Source organism: Lipotes vexillifer, unplaced genomic scaffold, assembly GCF_000442215.2.
Source record: "Lipotes vexillifer unplaced genomic scaffold, Lipotes_vexillifer_v1.1 scaffold153, whole genome shotgun sequence".
Classification (NCBI taxonomy): Eukaryota; Metazoa; Chordata; class Mammalia; order Artiodactyla; family Lipotidae; genus Lipotes; species Lipotes vexillifer.
Genome location: NW_006774670.1, coordinates 5,016,400 through 5,037,968, shown reverse-complemented (window position 1 = coordinate 5,037,968; position 21,569 = coordinate 5,016,400). Strand labels below are relative to the sequence as shown.

At 41.0% G+C, this 21,569-nt stretch overlaps 2 protein-coding genes across 2 annotated transcripts in view; one reads left to right on the top strand and one right to left on the bottom strand.

Moving 5' to 3' along the window:
• Positions 1-78: 78 nt before the first annotated feature.
• RPL9 (ribosomal protein L9) lies at positions 79-4,152 on the top strand. The gene is made up of 7 exons (XM_007449417.1): positions 79-124; positions 575-621; positions 711-826; positions 1,360-1,455; positions 2,435-2,567; positions 3,440-3,520; positions 4,038-4,152. Exons 2-7 carry the CDS (start codon positions 576-578, stop codon positions 4,142-4,144), a joined length of 579 nt encoding a protein of 192 aa, XP_007449479.1. The 5' UTR covers positions 79-124; position 575; the 3' UTR covers positions 4,145-4,152.
• A 5,323-nt stretch (positions 4,153-9,475) lies between these two features.
• The window catches only part of KLB (klotho beta), a 34,416-nt gene continuing 22,322 nt past the window's right edge, over positions 9,476-21,569 (bottom strand). Inside the window, 3 exon segments of the mRNA XM_007449430.1 lie at positions 9,476-9,855; positions 12,679-13,822; positions 20,280-20,548. Coding sequence (XP_007449492.1) covers positions 9,476-9,855; positions 12,679-13,822; positions 20,280-20,548 — 1,793 coding nt within the window.

Below are 21,569 nucleotides of genomic sequence, written 5' to 3'. Positions count from 1 at the left end.
CGCTGCTCCGCGATTGGCTGCTTTAGCCTAGTAGCGTCGCGCGCTTATGACGCCATACGCAGTACTACGGCCTATAAGAACGTGATGACGAAAGACGCTCTCTCTTTGCCGCATCTACTGCGAGGTGAGGTTGGATACTGTAATCGGTGGGCCTTGGGAATCTGAAGCCATCGGCTCAGGGAAAGCCAGCGGCGCCAGTCTGTCCCTCGGAAACCCTATTTTGGTTGTTTCCCCACGCATTGAACGCCGTATGAGTTTGGTGGTGATGGCATTCGAGCCCTGTGCTGGGCTTTTAGGCCTACTCCCGCTCCTCAGCCTTGCCGGGAAGGCGCCGGCTTGATGGGAGTCCCAGGGTTGCGCTGAGCGGGAGTTGGCACGTTGGGCTTATAACAGCTGCAGAGGAGCTGCTCCTTCCAGGCCAGAGCGTAGTGGGAGCCGCTCTCCCTGCTGGTCATCCCGTATCCTTCCCGGGATTTTTGCCTGCGGTCTCCGGTAGGAGTGGAGCTCCGTGCATCGTAGTTTGGTCGAAAACAGGTCCTCTGCGGCCTTCTTACCCAAAGTGTTTGTGTTTCAGAATGAAGACCATTCTCAGCAATCAGACTGTCGACATTCCAGAAAATGGTACGAGACTTGGTGCTTGCATTTTTCTTACATCTTTACTACACGCTCTATATCTTGTTCCAAGACCTCACGAATACGTTCTCTCCTAGTCGACATTACTCTGAAGGGACGCACAGTTATTGTGAAGGGCCCCAGAGGCACCCTGCGGAGGGACTTCAATCACATAAATGTAGAACTCAGTCTCCTTGGGAAGAAAAAGAAGAGGGTGAGTTTTTGTTTTTTGACGCTTCAGTTGCTTGTTTGGAAGGTTGTGATTTAGGGCATCAAATTGGGTTGCTTTTAAAATTATGGAATTGAGGTTCAGTGTTTTAACTTAAAATTTGGTGACCAGAAGCGTAACTAGTTTCGGTGTTGTTGCTTCAGTGAAATTGGAAAACGAGATTCTGAACAGAGTGGGTTATAAAAGATCAATACTAGTAGTTTGTTTTGTAAGAATCTTAGGAATGCAGCAGTAGATCTTTTAAACCTGTTATTTTAGTTTTTCAGGAGTGAAGTTTGATGCAGCTTGTACAAAACTTGTGTTCAGGGTTGTCATTCCTTTGTGAAATAGTAGGGTACCTGTAATGTACAGTAACAAACATGTTAATTGAGGGCTTTGTGGTTTAATTTTTCCTTGAAAATCGTGTTTTAATTTGGGCAAATACTAGAATCTAGAGTACTTAACTGTGAATAAATGGACTTCTTTCCAAGCCTACTTACTACCAGAAAGAATTTTCTAAAGTTTTTGTCCTGTTACAGCTCCGGGTTGACAAATGGTGGGGGAATAGGAAGGAACTGGCCACTGTTCGCACTATCTGTAGTCATGTACAGAACATGATCAAGGGTGTTACACTGGTAAGCAGGTTAACCAGACTACTTTGTTTTGGAAGGGGAGGTTTCTCAGCTGTGATTTATGTATGCAACATAAATGTCTGCTGCAGAGAATAGATTATGTATGTAACTTAGTTATGTGTACTTATTAAGTACGTGGGGAAAAGTGATCTTGGCAAATGTGTTTAATAGGTATTCCTGGGTTTTAGGATTAAGTGATGTGAGTAAAGATTGAGTGATAAATAAGAGTAAAGACCAGATGGTCTTAATAGTATGCTGATGGTGTTTTTTCCACACAAAATAGGACTCATCTTTGGGGTGCATTTTTTTTATATATATAAAATGTAACATACAGGGTAGGCTTTGGTTTCTTGTTTTATCCCTGTCACCACCAGGACCTCTTGTAGGGATAGAAAAAGGTGGACCTAATTTCTGAGCTCTCTGTCCATTTCCTTAAAAACAGACCAGGTTAGGTTCCTTGAGGGCGGGGGGCCTGTCTTGGTGTCATCAGTTCTTGGAATCTGGCGTACCTTAGTAACTCAGTATGTTAGCTTGATGTCCAAGATGAAGGGCTTTGGGGTTCTCCTTTAATGGGAAACTAGCATTATTTACTGTGGGCATAGCAGGTGGTAAAATACATGCTTCCTTAAGGAGCTTCACAGTCCAGTGAGGAGACACAGAAACACATGTTTTTGTGTAAAATTGTTGTAAGGCTTGGTATAGGTGATACATTTGATAAAACCTTGACAAGGAATGCTGCGTGAGAACTGTTTCAGTTTCTTTTGTCTGGAAGGAGGAAATTTTCCTCTAAGTCTCCATTGATAATTTCTAGAGATTTGGTCATCCTTTTCTAGGTGCAGGGAGGGAGACAGCCTTGACAAATATGTAAATGTTCCCTATAAAAGGGCAACTCCTACTTGGTTTTCAGAGAAAAACTGGAAATCCTATCTTTCAAATTTCTCAGCATTGCTAATAGTTTGTTTATTTTGTTTATTTAACCTAGGGCTTCCGTTACAAGATGAGGTCTGTGTATGCTCACTTCCCCATCAACGTTGTTATTCAGGAGAATGGTTCTCTTGTTGAAATCCGAAATTTTTTGGGTGAAAAATACATCCGCAGGGTTCGGATGAGGCCAGGTATGGTTTAGAAATTTTCTTTCTACTTGTGAAGGCTGGTATTTTGGGTTAGCTATAAATAAGACCAGATTTATTTCAGAATTAATCCAGTTTGATTATGGCTTTGTATCATATTTATACCAGTTGTGGGTTCCTGAAGGCTTACATTTGGGGTAGTTTGCAGGCCATGGGAGCTGTGATTGGTTTTGCAAACTGAAATCCAAAAAAAGACCATTTGAAAAGAGGTTAATACCTAGATTTCCTAGTTTCAGGTCTCAGCTCTCACTGTCAACCTTGGGCAGATTACCTCTATGTAGCTCATTTTACTCATCTGTAAAATTGGGAACATCTCATAATTAAATGACTTGAAATTGAAATGTGTTTTAAAAATAGTTCTTGTCTGATGCATAGTTAACACTGAAGCATTAGAAAGTTTTAAAACTTAGTGCTCTTGATGCTTTTTGATTCCGTTGAATTGCGGGGGTGGGAAGAAGGGATTGTACCAATTAATGGCTCTACAGAAATATTACATGATAGTTGCTATGGTCAGCAATACTTAATGAGAACCCTTAGGTGAAAAATGAGCTTTGAGGGTTACCAAATATACAGTAGAAGTAAGACTGCATACAAATCTTTGTACAGCTGAATCCTACTAGCTGAATACCTTTTTCTCATACTCCTTAATTGAATCATAGTCTGTAATCAGCCTGGGACAGATGCATTCAAGCAGGAATACAAGATTGGCCCAGATAATACAGATTCTGTTACAAAACAATTCTTTTGGTGTGTGGAATTTTAAATGGAATAAATTGCTACTTAATTTAAATATTTTAAATAATGCTACAAATCTTATCTTACGTTGACACTATGCACATGCTCTCTTACCTTTTTAGGTGTTGCTTGTTCAGTATCTCAAGCCCAGAAAGATGAGTTGATTCTTGAAGGAAATGACATTGAACTTGTGTCAAATTCAGGTTTGTATGTTTACTGTGCCTGATTACGCCCATAAAATCTTACCTAAATCTTGTGGTTGAATATGTGGTATATGTTCTTTTAGTGAGCGTTTTTCTTTTTTTTTCATCCGTTTATTTTACTTACAGTGTTCCATGGGGAGTTTGTAAAGACACTGGTCAGTCAGTTAAAAACAGACCTAGGAACTCTGTGTACAGAAAAACAATTAAACATGTGAAGGCACAAAAGAAAAGACTCTTAAGTACATTGGATATTAATAGGGACAAAAGGACTGAAGTTTAATTTGTTATACCTCTAATAGAGCAATCAAACATAAGTAACTGTAAATTAAAAAAATTACGGGGAAGGAGAGAGAAAGAACAATGAAATAGACAAAAAGATTGGTGAGTTTTTTTAAATTGTGGGACTCTAATAAACTACCCCAAAGATACTTGGATTTTAAGTATATAACATAAAATACTTGTTTATGATTTGGGTTTGGCTGATAAAATAATTGCCTTATCTTTTTCACTCTTACAGCTGCTTTGATTCAGCAAGCCACAACAGTAAAAAACAAGGATATCAGAAAATTTTTGGATGGTATCTATGTTTCTGAAAAAGGAACAGTTCAGCAGGCTGATGAATAAGATCTGAGGTAGGTTCTTGTAATGTCCATATAAATTTTATTAACTGCTTTAGTTGGGGGTCTTAATTGATTAAGAGACTTAAACTGGAGGTGTAGCAAAGGTAGAAAATGGAGACCTGCATTCTGGAACACAGTAAATTTGGCAGAATAAGAGAATTGACACATTTTTATTATGAACCAGTAAGTCATAATTTTAAAGTATGTTTTAGATGATTCAGAGTAGAACTTTTCTGGGCAAAGATATTGATGGAGATTTACTGACATTTTCATTTCTTTTTACAGTGATCCAGTTACAGAAACCACAAGAGGCCAGGCTCATGTGATATTTTAAAAATGAATAAAAGCTCTTTTGACTTGGGACTTTTTCTTAAATTGATTACCCTTTCCAACTATTTGGCCAGTAAGCAGCTAAGTAAATTCTAGTGTGCTAAGAACAATAACAGAAGGAATGGGGTTTTTTTTTTTTTTTTAGTAAGACTTAATGGGAGAAGTGGTTTGAAGGAATAGCAAGGGTATTTCAGGCAAGAGGAATATGGGTATCAGTGACTGGCAACACTGTGGTTGTTCATTATTGGATGAAGAACTTTGGGAGATGTCCTGAAGGTATGTGTAATTTCGGAGAGGCACAAATTTGAATATTTGTGAGGGCAAGTGCCTGAGTCGCAGTAACCTTGTGTGAAAAAGCAGCTGAGAAGTAATACAGTAATACAGTATACAGAAGTAATACAATAAGAATTACAAGATGGAGTTAATTTATTTTCATGATAAACATTGTTGCTGTGGCCCAAGGTTCTGTTTTAGCGTAATTTCAGCCATTTACTTCTATGTCCTAGTCCTTGATATCTAAAAAAATTTTAACATCCCTTCCGTAGTCTCTTCATTCAATGTGTCATGCTTTAGATGCACTACCGTACTAGACTAACTTAACTCAATAGGATTGTCTCTAAATCTCTTCCTTGATAGAAACTCCAACTTTCTGATATCTCAGGCAAAACTTAACATTCAAGTTTGATTTCTCTAACATCCCGTGTGTCTAGTCTGTTAGAAAAATCTGTGGGCTGTGCCTTCAAAGTAAGGTATGTTTAGGGCCTAAGCAAGGAAAAATAAAACCCATTTGGAGCATAAGCATCTTAAAAGATCTTCATTTAGATAAATGAAATTAATTTTTATATTGAGTTAATAATCTTTGGTTTGATAACAGTGGTTAAGTGTTTAAGAAATGGATGAAATTGTAAATGCAAGTTTTGCTTTGAAATATTTTAGATGAGGTTTGGGGTAGGCATGGATGGGGTTCCAGGTCTGGGGTTTCAGTACATTGATATTTGTTGAAGCTGAATGATGGGGATTCATTATACTATTCCTATTTGCATAAAGTTTGAAATTTTTCACAATTAGAAGATGAAGCCAAAACCCTTTAAACTGATCCACCCTTGCTCCTCCCTCCCCCATCTGTTCTCAGCAGTAGCCAGAATGCATTTTTCAAACTCCCTCATAACCTTTTTGACCACACTGGCTGAGCTGACCTTCCTGCTCCTCAATACCACTGCCTTAAAGCCTTCAAGTTGTCTTTCCCTTTGGAGTGACAGGTTGTCTTGAAGTCTATAGTCCAGTGTTTTCGGTGAAGCCTACGTTGACCCTCCTATTAATTGTGCTCATTCCTCATGCCCATCCTAGCATACCCTTACCCTGCTTCACTTGTTTTTGTCCATCGTATTTATAATGTAATATTAATAGTTTACTTTGTCACGTATTGATTGTATGCTTTTTTCCTGCTAGAGTCTGACCTTCATGAGGATGTGGTCTTTTCTACACTGGGATATTCCAAGTAAAGAACCTGGGAAAATGTCTGGCATTTAGCTGTTTGCTGAGTGAATGGTTCCCAGATTGCCAGGGAGATTCAAGTTATGCAGATTCAGCAATAGTAATGGGACTAGAAAGATGTTTTGGAAGGTGTTGACAGAATTTGAGGGTTGAGGAAGTAATTTCCAAGTGGCAATATTGCAGAGGGATAGAGAGGTGTTACTGTTGAAGAGTGTCAGCATATAGGCGGTAGTAGCAGCTGTGAGAGTAAGTGTGATGCTATCCAAGAGTGAAGTGGGTGGTGTGAGACCTTCACAGCATAACTATTGCAGTCTGGTTGTAGCTAAGGAGTTATTTCCATTCAGTAACTTGGGTGTGGTAAATGAAAGTCTAGTTCTCCCCAGGGAAGACCTCCACGTTTTCTGTGTTTACTGTGGATAAGCACATGTGTGTTTTTTCAGTTTTGAGGTGTAGGAGTCCACGTTGTATAATCAGAAAACATACTCAGGAGTAAGTTACCCAGTTGGCACACAGTTTGGGAGGATGGGGGAGGCAGTGTTGGGGCACAACCCAGTTACAACACCAAACCCAGTCACATTCCACAGTTCTTAAAACTGACCAGATTGTTAGTTGAATATAAATAATCAGCATAAACCGGTTTATTTGGAATAAATTACATCGAGAATTAAACACCTAGTCACAATGTACTGACCTCATTTTCCAGAGGCTCTTTAAACACCATAGTTGTGATATTTCCCTATGTATCAGACTTTTTAGTGAAAGGTTTGTTAAATTGAATACAACAGTAATTTAACAATATACAAAGTAACACAAGCTACATTTTAAGATGATTTTCTTCCAAGTCTCAGAAAAGCTTAAATTTTAAGATCTTACCCTGTCAGAAGCTATCAACAGTTCCTAATTGACCCTTTATGATTTTATAATGAGTTTAAGAAAAACCTGAATAGTAAATATAATTGATCATGAGCCAGATTTAAATATTTACCTAGGGACTTGTACGATGATGGCTTAAACCAGTGGTTAGGCTGCACTTCCACTTCAGGGGGTGGTGGGTTTGATCCCTGGTCGGGGAACTAATTCCCATATGGTGTGGCCAAAAAGAAAGTTTAAAAAGAAATAAAAGTAAAATAATTCCCACGTGGTCAAAAAAAAGGGAAGAAGGTAAGCATTGGGTTAGGGACTTTACTATTTGCAAGAATTTATGGCAAGGCAACAAGTTTAAAAAAGGGGGTCATAAGTCTTAAGCACTAAATGTAAAGACATAAAATAATGCTGTTTAGTGGAGTTACAATGAATACAAGATACTTTACTCAAAACACAAAGTAGAGACTGTAAAAGCAAAATCTTAATTCTAAAGCTTTGTTATTCCTATGACTGAATATGCATTTCTTTTTCAAAACCTTGGACGTTAGAGGTTAAAGAGTTGATGAGTTGCTCAACTGATAATCTGTAAAATTAAAATAATTCACTAGTTACTGTAATTGTGTATGGCCTCAAGCCCAATAACTAAGTGGTTCTCAAAAAGAAAATACAAAAAATTCCTTAGCATAACCTAAAATCTGCTAAGTTTGAAGGAGGGGTGCAGTTGGAACAAGGAGAATAGAAGAACACATCTGCCAAATTTTACTATTTGAATTTGGCCAGCTAGAGATAGCAAATTGATGTCTCATCACTTTTGCGTTTGTTTGAATTGACCAATTGTTATTTGTATCTTTGAAACTTAATGCTGTTATCAATTAGTATCTCAGTTATGTAGGAAATAAGCTTTCCTTTGACTTTTTTAGATTTATTTATATTTACTTATTTTGGGCTGCATTTGGTCTTTTTTTTAAAATGAGTGCTCTGTTTTTTAAAATTTATTTTTTGGCTGCATTGGGTCTTTGTTACGCGTGGGCTTTCTCTAGTTGCGGCGGGGGCTACTCTTTGTTGTGGTGCTCGGGCTTCTCATTGCAGTGGCTTCTCTTGTTGCGGAGCACAGGATCTAGGCACGCGGGCTTTAGAAGGCAGGCTCACCACCAGGGAGGTCCCTCCTTTGACTCTTAAAGTCAAAATTACAGGAGAGTAGACAATGGTTAGTTATTTAAATACTGACTCACTTAAAGAAAGAATGTGTATAAATGGGTTTAGATTCAGGTTTTCTTCCAACATTGAGAATACAGTGAATGAGTATTAAGCATAGAGTTCAAGAAGGTCAAACTGCAAACTCAGGTTTAAGAATTTACATAATCCTAGTTTCAAAAGTTGCAATGGAAGAATAGTTTCCACTTAAGCAGACCACCAACGTTCTGAATTGTGTCCAGAGACACAGTTGAGAGGTCCAGATATGGCTGCAGTCTACACCTTGAGAGGTCTCTGTGTGCATGTGTCAGAATAGTGAAGCACTTCAGGGGAGAGAGCAAGTCTTATGGGATAAATGGTCCTTTGGTAACTTAATAATTAAAAACTTTTCGTCTTTTTAGAATGTTTTAATTTTCCTAAGTATGCTACATCTTGTCACCTCAGAAAATTCAAGTGAAGAGAATGTCAATTTGTCTAAAGTTGCTGTACGTGTACGGTGGGGTTGAGTGACTTCCCTGTCATCACAGGCAGTTGGGTCTAGCTCTTTTTTTTTTGCGCGGTACGCAGGCCTCTTACTGTTGTGGCCTCCCCCGTTGCAGAGCACAGGCTCTGGACGCGCAGGTTCAGCGGCCATGGCTCACGGGCCCAGCCGCTCCGTGGCATGTCGGATCTTCCCGGACCGGGGCATGAACCCGTGTCCCCTGCATTGGCAGGCGGACTCTCAACCACTGCGCCACCAGGGGAGCCCTCTCTTTAATCTTAGTCATCTGATCTTTAACATGAAATGAGTTTTGGAAATTAAATGTTATTTTTTAAAAATCATCTGGAAAAAAGACCTCATAAAATTAGATGTTTTGTGAGTGCTTAATTTAATTTTTGAGAAAAACTAAGGGATTGATGTGCTACAGTCTATACTGTAACTGGCTATACACAAGCACTACTTACCCTATTTTTTCTTTGCATTTGAGAAACACCCTGACCAAAGGGGAAAGCACCTTGTTAGAAGTGACAGAATTTATCACTGACTATCCTGTGTTAAGAGTTAAATCTCTGCTATGGAGTCTTAACAAAACAAAGTTGCACTTTTTTCAAAACAATTTCTTTTATCATAAGTAGCTATTGGTATTCCTAGAAAAAAAACTGTGGAATAATGATAGGAAACAGCTCATCAAACTCCATGAAACAATGTATCAGATAATCCTCGTACCTTACCTTCTAGGGAAGCCTTTACCTTAGATCCAAGAACTGAATTCATTGATGTTAACATATAAGGGAAAATTTGAACCACACAGTGGAGACATCTATTGTCATTACCTTGGCTATCACTAATATCTCAAAACTGTTGTTTTTCTACAGTATAGGTGTATCTTCTGTAAGTTACCAGTATATGGAACTGGAGTGAATTTTTAAACTTTTCCATCATGCAGACAGAAATATGGTAGGATCAGCTTAGCTAAGAACTCTCATGGCCTTTTTTTAATATGTGTTGTAAGTTCTTTGCTTTCCAAAATTTTCTTCTCTTTCGCTTATGAAAAACGGTAATTGATAAAAGTAGAACCAGGGTGGAGAAGAAACAACATCCAAAGAATATCAGCGGTTTCTTCTGCACAAGAAGTAAGCAGACAATACACTCTGTGTTTCTTTGAGTCTGGCTGCATCTAGGACTGCTGTTCTTAGAAGGGAAGCCATTGTTGCTGATCAGTTCGTTGTAAAACTGGATTGAGGATTTAGCTTTGAAATCAGATGTGAAGAATCCAAATCTGGGTCTAGATTTTTCTTCAGTCAGTTTGAATACGTAATAGCCTTTGATTTTGATTTTATCAATCAAGTATGCTGAAAAATATCAGAAATGAACATTATTAATCATAAGTGGACTATACAACATCTTTGAATAAGAATTTAGTTTTTCACTGAAACAATCTGAAACTCGTGCCCATAAAATGTGATTTTCATTAAAGGTTTTTTTGACATTCTTTTATGATCTTAAGATGAAAATATGTGTAATGCTATAACTTTAAAAAGAAATTTGAAGTAAAACTTTGATCTATAATACAAAAACACCTGGAGGAAAAGCAGATTTAAGAATTGGAGCCGTGAAGCTCAAAGGACTTACTGTTACTTCTGTTCCTAGTGTCAAAAGCAGAAAAATCTTGCCTATTGGGCCTGATTTTAAATCTCACATGTGCCCTTTGTGCTGCCCAGTAACTACACTTGGTTTCCCCAGCCACTCACTCTAGCTCTCCTCAACTTTTTTTTAATAAATTTATTTTTATTTTTGGCTGTGTTGGGTTGTTGCTGCGCGTGGGCTTTCTCTAGTTGCGGTGAGTGGGGGCTACTCTTCGTTGTGGTGCCTGTGCTCGTTGCGGTGGCTTCTCTTGTGGAGCACGAGCTCTAGGCACGCGGGCTTCAGTAGTTGGGGTTCGCAGGCTCTAGAGCACAGGCGCAGTAGCTGTGGCACATGGGCTTAGTTGGTCCGTGGCATGTGGGATCTTCCCGGACCAGGAAGATGCAGTCTCTCCTGCATTGGCAGGCGGATTCTTAACCACTGCGCCACCAGTGAAGCCCTCTCCTCAACTTTTTCACACCTTTCTGTCCTCAAACTGATAGACCCTACTCTGTCATCCTTGCTTTGAAGTGATGACCTTCCTCCCTACTTCTGCTGAACTAAAGCTCTCAGGAGAACTTCAGTCTCCTATAATCACATCTACCCACCTACTGGCATCTGCACTGGTATTCTGCTTTCTCTCCTGTTACTATGGATGACCTATTCATGCTCCAGGAGGAAGCTGACTTCTCCACTTACACATTCACTAAGTTTATTCTCTTGTCTACTCAAGGACATCAGTCCATTGTTCTTTCTCTTTTCTCATGTATTTTCCCTCACTACTGGATTATTTCCATATAAATATGCTATCACTTTGGTATCTTAATAAGGAAAAACAACCACCTCCCTTGATTGCACATCCTCTAGTTATCTTTTACAGCATTGGCTCCTGTTCAGTCTTTTTTTTTTTTTTTACTGGTTTCTCAGGGCTCAGCCCTCTTCTCTATGCTTGCTTGCTTAGTGATCTCCTTCAGCTTTATTGTTTTAAATACATCCATTTGCTCTTGATTCCCAAATTTGTGTCTCAGCCCCAGACCTCTCCTCTGAATCTGAGGTTCATATCTGTTAGCCTACTTGACATCTCTAATTGGACGTCTAAGAGACATCTCAAACTTAACCTTTGCACAGCAAACAACTCATCTCCAAAAACCTGTTCCCCAACCTGATAAATGGCCACTCATCCTTTTAGTTACCTAAGCCAAAATGTTGGAATCGTCTTTCTTCTCATACCCACATCCAATCCTGTTTGACTACCTTCAAAATACATCCAGAACCTGGCTGCTTCTCACCATTTCCACTCTTAATAGCCTGATCCAATCCACTGTTACCCTTACCCAGACCAGTGCAATTCTCCCAGTTTCAACTGCTCCTTTACAGTGTATTCACCAGAGTAATTCTTTTAAAGTGTGAGTTGGAGCATGTCACCCTTCTGTTTAAAACCTCCTAGCGTCTTCCTCTTTCACTCAGAGCCACAGTTCTTACAATGGCCTACTAAGCCCTACCTGATTTGCCTCTTCCCTTACCTCCTTGACCTCATCTTCACTTTCCCCCTTGCTCGTTATTTTCTAACTATCCTGACCTCTTTCCTGATCCTCAGATAGGCCAGGCATGCTCCTGGAACACTTAACTATCTGTTTGCTGCCTCACTTCTCTCTGAGGATCTTTGAAGTTCCCTAGCCACTCTATTTAGAATTGTAACGACTCTCCTGTCTCCCACCCTGAGGCACCCTCTTCTCTGCTGTTTTTTCTTCACAGACCTTTTCACCCCTGACATGCTATATCTTATACTTGTTTGTTGACTCTTATTCCAGAAAAATATAGGCTCCATAAAGGACAGTAATCTTTATTTTTGTTCAGTGGTGGCATAGTGCCCAGAACAGTTTTTGCCCATACTAGGTACTCAGTATTTGTCAAATAAATGAATAAATTTCTAGGAACTTTTTGCAGCTTCAACAAATTGATCATGAACATTTAAAAATATTTTTAAAAAATGTGATATTAACCAATGCTGGGAGGAGTATGTGAGATAAGCACTCTCAAACACTGCTGTTTATAATATATGATCCAATAATTCCATGTTGGAGAATCCATCCCAAGGAGATCATTAGAAATGAAGACAAAAATTTATATACAAAGATACCTATTTTTTAGTAGTTAAAGAAACACCTAAGTATCAAACATTAGAGAGGTAGCTAAGTACACTGAGATATGTCCCTATAATGAGATATTAAGCAACCATTAAAATAATGTTAACAAGGAACTTTTAATGACATAAACACATTTATAATGTGATATTAAGAAAAAAGTTGGCTACAAGACTATATTATAGTATGAGCTCAATTGTATTAATGATATCTAGTCAGCACGAGTCTAGGCACTTTTTTCGGGGGTGTAAGATTTCAGGTTTTAAAAAATATTTTTCTATACTTTCCAAATTTCCCATAATGAGCTGACACTGTCTGTCATTAACGAGCCTGTTCCCCTCATTCTTCTGTTCATATTATCTGGGAATGTCATACTTCACTGTATCTTAAATAGCCCCCGAACCTCACCTTTCAAAGCCTCCTGAATGTATTTCTCTAAGTAGTATTTTCGGAGTTCATCATTTTCCAGAGACTGGTCGTCGATGCCACTGGCCGTGATGTAAACATCCACGTCTCCATAGTTCCTCCGGATCCACTTCAGCACCTTGCGCTCTCCCCAGGGTATCACGGCCAGGCGGGTGGGGGAGCTCAGGCAGGTGATGTCCTGCAGAAACTGGATGTCCCTGTCCGCGTCGTAGCTGCTGCCGTTCTGCCGCTCGTGCATCACGAACCTGGTGGTGAAGTGGTTCAGGGCGTAGAAGTCTGCAGTGCCCTTGACCAGCCTCCTTTCCTCCTCGGTGAACTGAGGCAGTGCGGAGCGCGTGAGCCCTTGCCTATTCTTGGAGGTGATGTACTCCCTCATGGCCAACGGGTAGTCCCCGGTCTTGAAGAGGGGTTCTGCGAACCAGGCGATTTCGAACTGGAGGAAGCGCTCGGCCGCCTTCCAGTGCGAGTCCGCATAGGGATTGGCGGGTTCGGCCCAGTCCGAGTGCAGAGACAGCGACACAACCCCACGCTGGGCAGGCCTGTACTGCTGGTCGTAGAGGTGCCAGGCCAGGGCGTGGGCGATCATCAGGTGGTGGGCTGCCCAGTAGGTGTCATTACTAGAGCGGTCGTAGATGTCACTCAGCCGGTTAGGCTCGTTGATGGTGATCCAGAGCTTCACGAGGTCCCCCAGCTCCTGGAAGCACAGGTCGGCATAGTCCTGGAAGGCCTTGGTCGTTGACCGGTTCAGCCACCCTCCGCTGTGCAGCAGAGGTGCGGGGAGGCCTAGGTGGGCGTGGGTTGGATAGTACAACGTGACCATTGAGGAGATGTTGAGCTTTAGTCCCTCACTGACCACACACCTGTAGTACCTCAGAGCCTGTCGGTTAACCGTGGACAGGTTGCCAGTGGGAAGGATTGACGGCCAGTCCAGAGCAAACCTGTAGTGGGTGACTTTCATTCTTGCCAACATCTCAAGTTGTCTTTTGACACTGACAAAATCCGTGCATTGAGCTGGTCGTGTTTTCAGCCTCACTCCTTCCACTCGGTACAACAGTCTGTTGCCTGTCACATTCCACACATACAGGTGAGGATCGCTGAACTGTGGGGAGGAAGCCACCGACTCTGGCTGTGAAAAACAAGCACATTCAGGTAAAGCACACCCTGGCAGACAGACTTGGCATACATCCTCTGAGAAGAGCCTGATCTTATTTTGCATCTCACTGACAACAGAGAAAATAAATGATGCACATGTCCTTCATAACAACATATGTCTTCCTGCTATTCTGGCGATGTCAGAAAAAAGGCCTGATGGGTTATCCTCCCTCTCAGCCCTTGAAATTTACTGGGGAGACCAGAAAATGTAGAGAAGGAACTACACCCAGGGCTTGCCTTGGAAAACAAGTTGTCTTTCAGAAAACACTGAGAAGGGACTTCGCTGGTGGCACAGAGGTTAAGAATCTGCCTGCCACGGCAGGGGACATGGGTTCGAGCCCTGGTCTGGGAAGATCCCACATGCCGTGGAGTAGCCTGTACACCACAACTACTGAGCCTGCTCACCTAGAGCCCGTGCTCTGCAATAAGAGAAACCACCGCAACGAGAAGCCCGCGCACCGCAACGAAGAGTAGCCCCCGCTCGCCGCAACTAGAGAAAGCCCGTGTGCAGCAACAAAGACCCAACACAGCCATAATTAATTAATTAATTAAAAAAAGAAAACACTGAGAAGCTGTTTTCCAGTTTGTCGGTCCTAAAAACCCAGTAATGTAGTGGGGGTCTCTCATGTGATTCTGTTCAAATGCATCAGGAAATTGGCTTAGTCCTCTCAGTTAAAAGGAGTCACAAAAGATGGACCTTCCAAACCCTGCCATAAATTGAAGGCAAAGTTAACATTCCAGTTGTTGAGGATTTCACTGAGATAGGTACTTGGGGTTAGAGGGGGCTGGTTGACCCCAGCCACGGTTCCTAAAAGAGGACAGTGGGACAGGGTGGGGAATGACCCCTTGCATTTGCTGAAAGCATCTCTCTAATGCACCTTATTTGAAAAGTCCAAGTGATACCACATGTGCATCATTCTGTTTCTCCCCAACCCATGTGCCTGTGAGAACAAAGCATTTATTCATCTAAAGGGAGAATACTCAACACCCTCCTTACATAAGGTACTTGAACTATGAAAAGAGAGGACCCTAAAATAACTATCAGAAACTCCCAAGTTGACTCTTGGATCTGATGGCATCCCATTCCCTGCCCCTCCACCAGGGAGAGAGCCCTGGATTCCTGTTCTAATTCTGTCCCTTTAAAACTCAAGGCTTGGCAACACTGTATAGTGACATAGCAATCTCACACACCTCACAGGTGTGATCTGGGCAACTGCTCTGTCAACTCTAAAGCACTCTACAAACATAAGGTACTTATAACTTGGGTTTAGTTTTCCTGGCAATAATTGCCTGCTAGGCCCTTGAGTCTAAATTAAAACAGAAAAGGGCTTAAGAAAAACATATCCAAATTCAAGCTTAATTTAAAAAAAGTAAAAGTTCTGAACTTGTTTTAAAGTGCTTTTTCTTCCCATGACTGAATTTAAATACACCTGGAATAAATGGATAATTAACCTTTGGTAAATATTTTCCCTCTAATTGTTTTCTCGTGTGTCATCTTTCATAGTCTAATTACAAAATCATATCATTCCCACTTGCCATCTGCCAGCCAGTTATCTAGAACATTAAACTGAGAGAACATTGATCATGTGAGCATTAAGGTAAATCTGTATATAATTATTTGAGTAAAACCCTCCTAGCCTAGATGGTCAGTTCCAGTGTTTTGAAATCACAGAGCATCATGATATTGAAAGGGTATTTACAAAGCGAAATCTTGCCGTAAGGTAAGGCAAGATCAAAAGAAAAATCTCTTACTTTTTCTTTTTTTTTTTTTGGCCGAGGTGCGGTTTGCAGGATCCTAGTTCCCTGACGTGGGACTGAACCGGGCCATGGCAGTGAAAGCGCCGACTCCTAACCACTGGACTGCTAGGGAATTCCCCAAATCTGTCTTACTTTAAAAAATATCCAGAAAGCATTAGTCTTAGCCAGTGTGTGATTAATCTGCCAATAGATATAGTTAAAGTATTGCACCCTGATCTCAACCCTGGCTCCCAGAGCTTGGTTCTAAAGTTCTATTTTCCACTAAAAGGATCCTGGGGTTTTTGGAGTAATGGCTTTTTCCAGGTCTGGGGCAGGAAAAGAATGAAGTGATGCTGGTACATCTTGTGCCAGAAAAATAAGGAAGTGCTTAAAACCTAAAAGGGAAATGTCAAAAAGACACAGGAGCAGCTTGAAAGAGTCCCACTGGCCAAATTTGAGAAAATTTGAGTAGCAAAAGGCCCAATGAAACAATGACAACAATGAATTATAACACATTGAATTGAAAAGAATTCACCTAATAAATAATCTAATTAGAAATTCACCATTTTGCAATCTACAAAGTAATCATTAATTCAGGCAAGGTTATTGTATCAATGTTAAGACCATTGGTTAAATGTTGTTGGGGAACAGGATATTTATATGGTCTCAAAGTATCACCATCAGATTAATTCTTAATTACAAATGGAAAAGGTACTTTTCAGTTAAGAGATCTGGCAAATGCCACCTTAATCAAGAAATCTGGTGACTATTACTTCAACTAATGTCTTCAGTAATGAAACAAACTGATTTTATGTGCCTCCTAATTTGATGTATGGGAAATACACAACATCATCTATGTAGTATTATTTCCAGAAATGCTTAACTAATCTAATAAAGAAACAGAGAAATCCATGAAACACTCTACAAGCATCTGGCCTGAACTCTTCAAAAATGTCAATACCAAGAGATTAGGGGGATTGCTCTGAATTAAAAGGCTAAAGATACACAACAACAAACGTGTTCCTTATTCATGATTTTTTTAAAAAGGTTTTTTTAATCTATAAAGGACATTTTGGGGACATTTAGGAAAATTTGAATATGGATTATATGTTGGATTATATTGAATAAATATTAAATTTCCTGAGTATGATAATAGTATGAGATAGGAGAATGTCACTGTTCTTAGAAGACACATGCTGAAATATTTTGGGGTAAAGTATAATGATGTCTGCAACTTGTTAATGGTTCTGAAAGAGAGGAAAACCAAACATGGCAACATGTTAACAATCAGCAATCTTGATGAAGGGAATATGGGTGTTTATTGTACTAGTTTGAAAATTTTCAAAACAAAATGTTGGAGAAGAATATTGAAGGATGGGCTTCCCTGGTGGCGCAGTGGTTGAGAGTCCTCCTGCTGATGCAGGGGACACGGGTTCGTGCCCTGGTCTGGGAAGATCCCACATGCTGCAGAGCGGCTGGGCCCGTGAGCCATGGCTGCTGAGCCTGCACGTCTGGAGCCTGTGTTCCGCAACGGGAGAGGCCACAACAGTGAGAGGCCCGTGTACCGCAAAAAAAAATTAAAAGAAGAATATTGAAGGAAAAAATGGTTGGAGGAAAATAAGATGTGTGTGGGTAGGCATAGCAATATTTTTAAAATGTTACTTTCACTTTATTAGTCTTCCTATAGAGAACATCTACTCTTTTGCCTACCCATCATCTATTCATACATCATCTGGCTGAGTTTTCAAAACGCACCCTAATTTTTCTTGGCAAACCACTCATCCTCACTCCTGGTTTAAGTTCAAGGGACGCTGACTCCTTGATGGGCTCCAGGTGTGAGCAAGAAACCCAGGCCTGATTGATCACAGAATTACTTTCCCCTGACCCAAGTGATCAGCTCTTTCTCTGAGTAATAGGGGTATGCTTCTCAGAGGGGGCAGACATTCACAGTGTCAAACACTGGGGGACAGATGGGTCTTCAGAGGAAGCAGGAACTTACAGGTTGGGTCATGAACAGGCTGGAACTCTTGTCTCCCCTGGGGCCTCTCTTTGCTGGGTCTGGAATTTGGAAAATATAAACCTACTTGAAGTGGTATGGAAAAGATGGCCTGCCTGTGCCATGTGGAGGAGGAGATAGATAATGGGTAAGTAGGTGGCTCTCCAGGGGACACAAACTGAAGGTGAGTCACTGTGTTTATATTACTCTCTGTATCTTTCCCCCTTTTATCACCTCTGAGCCTTTACTAAAGTCTTATTTAAATATCGATAGGGGTTGAGATTCATAACTTTGCCCACTCATGGTTTGGGCCCTTTTGTCTGGTCCTATCACTTGCACATCTTGTTTTTCCATATGCTTCTAGAATACAGGTAATAGTGTGGTATTGTGGGGTCTTATAGCATAATGGTCAGGAGACAGACAAATCTGGGTAACCCGGACAAGTTATGTAACCTATCTAAAGTTACTTCAGTTTCTTCGCCTATAAAATGAGGTGGTGTTTTTTTTTTTTGAATTTTATTTTATTTTATTTTATTTTGCAGTATGCGGGCCTCACTATTGTGGCCTCTCCCATTGCGGAACACAGGCTCCGGACGCGCAGGCTCAGCGGCCACGGCTCATGGGCCCAGCTGCTCCGCGGCATGTGGGATCTTCCCGGACTGGGGCACAAACCCGCATCCCCTGCATCGGCAGGCGGACTCTCAACCACTGCGCCACCAGGGAAGCCCTTGAATTTTACTTTATTTATTTTTTATACAGCAGGTTCTTATTAGTTATCTATTTTATACATATTAGTATATACATGTCAATCCCAATCTCCCAATTCATCCCATCACCACCAACCCCCCCGCCACTTTCCTCCGTTGGTGTCCATACGTTTGTTCTCTACATCTATGTCTCTTAAAATGAGGGTTTTAAGATTAAGTAGACAGGGACTTCCCTGGTGGTGCAGTGGTTAAGAATCTGCCTGCCAATGCAGGGGACATGGGTTCGAGCCCTGGTCCAGGAAGATCCCACATGCCGCGGAGCAACGAAGCCCCTGCGCCACAACTGCTGAGCCTGCACACCTAGAGCCTGTGCTTTGCAACAAAGAGAAGCCACCACAGTGAGAAGCCCGCACACCACAACGAAGAGTAGCCCCCGCTCACTGCAACTAGAGAAAGCCTGACCGCAGCAAAGAAGACACAACACAGCCAAAAATAAATAAATTAAATTAAAAAAAAAAGATTAAGTAGACAGAATGCACATACATACAGCAGTTAAGTGCTTGGTACATAGTAGGAGCTTCAAAAAATAGTTATTATTTTGGAAAGAGCATTGTGCATCTGGGGGCTTGAAGTTTGCCTGCTACAGTTCTGCCACTATTTGTGTTACTTTGGGCAAGTCACTTAGGTCTCAATTATTAATTGATGGGTCTTACTTTCCTCAGCTATAAAATGAAGGATTTGGAGTAAGAGGTTTCTAAGGGCTCACCTGGCTCTAAAAGTTGACCTTATTCATGCACTATGCATTGAGCACCTGCCATGTGCCTTACTTTGCTCTAGTAAGGCATACAGCAGGCAGCAAAGCCTCAAACCTCTCCACCCTCTTGAGGAGAAAGTTTGCATTCTAGTAGGGGAAGACAGGTGATCAGTAAGAAAAATGTGTAAAGTGGTTATCAGGGGCTGGGGGTGGGGGAAATGGGGAGATGCCGGTTGAAGGGCATAAAACTTCCAGTTATAAGATTAACATGTTCTGGGGGTCTGTTGTACAGTATGGTGACTATAGTTAATAATATTGTATTACATACTTGAAAGTTGCTAAGAGAGTAGATCTTAAATTTTCTCACCACAGAAAAAGAAATGGGAATTTCGTGTGATGGTATGGAAGTGATAGCTAATGCCATAGTGGTAACGATTTTGTAATATATAAACATATCAAATCAACACATCATACTCCTCAAATTTACACAATATTGTATGTCAATTGTATCTCAGTAAAGCTGGAGAAAAAAGGGAAATGTGTAATGTACATAGTATGCTAGAGAGTGATGAATGCTATATAGGAAAATAGAGCAGGAAGGGGGAATGTGCACTGATAGTGATGGAGTTATGCTTTTTGGAGTGGAGGGAAGCCTTACTGAGCAGGTGACATCTGAGTAAACATCTGAAGAAGGTGAGGAATGAGACAAGTCAGGAGGCCCCACTGGGGTGTAAAGACTTCATAAGGCAAATAATCCAAATTTATCAAATAAGAGGAATCACTTAAATAAAAGGCCACTAACAATTTGCTTTTGACAAAACAAAAATCTAGGGAATTCCTGGTGTTCCAGTGGTTAGGACTCTGTGCTTTCACTGCTGAGGGCGTGGGTTCAGTCCCTGGACTAAAATCCTGCAAGCTGTGCAGTCCAGCCAAAAAAATTTTTAAAAACTCTATAAAATTATTTTCCTTTAATTTTGACACTACTAACAAATGCCTCCCACAAAAATGACTGTAAGTTCACTCTAGACTGTATACAACTTGAGGGCAGTATGAAAAGCTCTCAGTAAGCATGAATTCTTCCTCTTCCTTCCACTTTCCCTAACTTCCCCTCATAACCTCCAGGTGATCATGGTATTTGATATTGTCTGACATCTCCTAGATGTCACTGAGTAAAGTGAAAGAAAATATTGTGTACTATTTGCACCACTTTATAGCTAATTTGTAAGTAGCCACTTACCTTAAGGACAGATTCAGTGACGCCCCAGGAGAAATCACAGGGAAACTGACCCTGCACATCTGGTGTGGACTCTTTCAAAGTGAAACCATTTTCTTGTATGATCTGTTTATAGTAATGTGCTGAAGACTTGGGCTTTCTTTCTTTTTGTTTACTATTAAAATCCACATAAAATAATCCTCGGCGAGTGGTGTAAGCATCCTGCCATTCAAAGCCATCCAGGAGGGACCAGGCAGTGTAACCAAACACTCGTATTTCATCAAACTTGATTGCTGCACAGAAGGAAAAAAGCAGAGATGTTCAGAGGACTACACACTCTGGTTCATGTTTACGACTTCACTAATGACATGCCAGGGGCAGCATATTGTGAAACCAACCTTTTTCCTAAATTTGCAGGCCCAATATATCAAATAGAATATTTATTTTTATATTTGAAAAGGGGCAATTATTTTCATCTAGAGTGGTCTTCCCAAGTGAATGACACAGTTAAAGGATAAAATTTAAAACATTCCTGAGGCTTAGTGTGCAAATCTGTGTCAGAGGACTTCCCTGGTGGCACAGTGGTTAAGAATCCGCCTGCCAATGCAGGGGACGTGGGTTCGATCCCTGGTCTGGGAAGATCCCACATGCTGCGGAGCAACTAAGCCTGTGCGCCACAACTACTGAGCCTGCGCTCTAGAGCCCGCAGGCCACAACTGCTGAAGCCGTGTGCCTAGAGCCTGTGCTCTGCAACAAGAGAAGCCACCGCAGAGAGAAGCCTGTGCACCACAAAGAAGAGTAGCCCCCGCTCGCAGCAACTAGAAAAAGCCCGTGTGCAGCACTGAAGGCCCAACACAGCCAAAAATAAATAAATAAATAAATAGCAGTGGAGGACTTATAAGAAGGAAAAAAAAAGTAAAATACTGAATTGAAATAGTTAAAAAAAAAAAATCTGTGTCAGAGGGCATGATGATTTCCAGAACCCTTTGGGACCAATGTAGATGTCTGCTCGTGACCAAGAGCTTCTCATTTCAACCTTGGGCTGGTTCACATTTGTGGACAAACTGTCTTCTGTGAAACAATCCTCAGGGACTGAAATATCAGCTTTGAGAATGAGCATATGTGAATGTAGATTTAAGGAGGAGAAAGAAGCACAGTGATGTAAGAGAACAAGAACTGACTGGGCTGAGGGGCAGGAGGGGAGAGGGCTTGCTCTACTGTGCTCCTGGGATGGGGCTATTGGGCAAGTTTCTCGATCTCTTGTTTCCTCATTTGTAGATAGAGAAGTTTGGAAAAGATGATCTCTCAGGAACT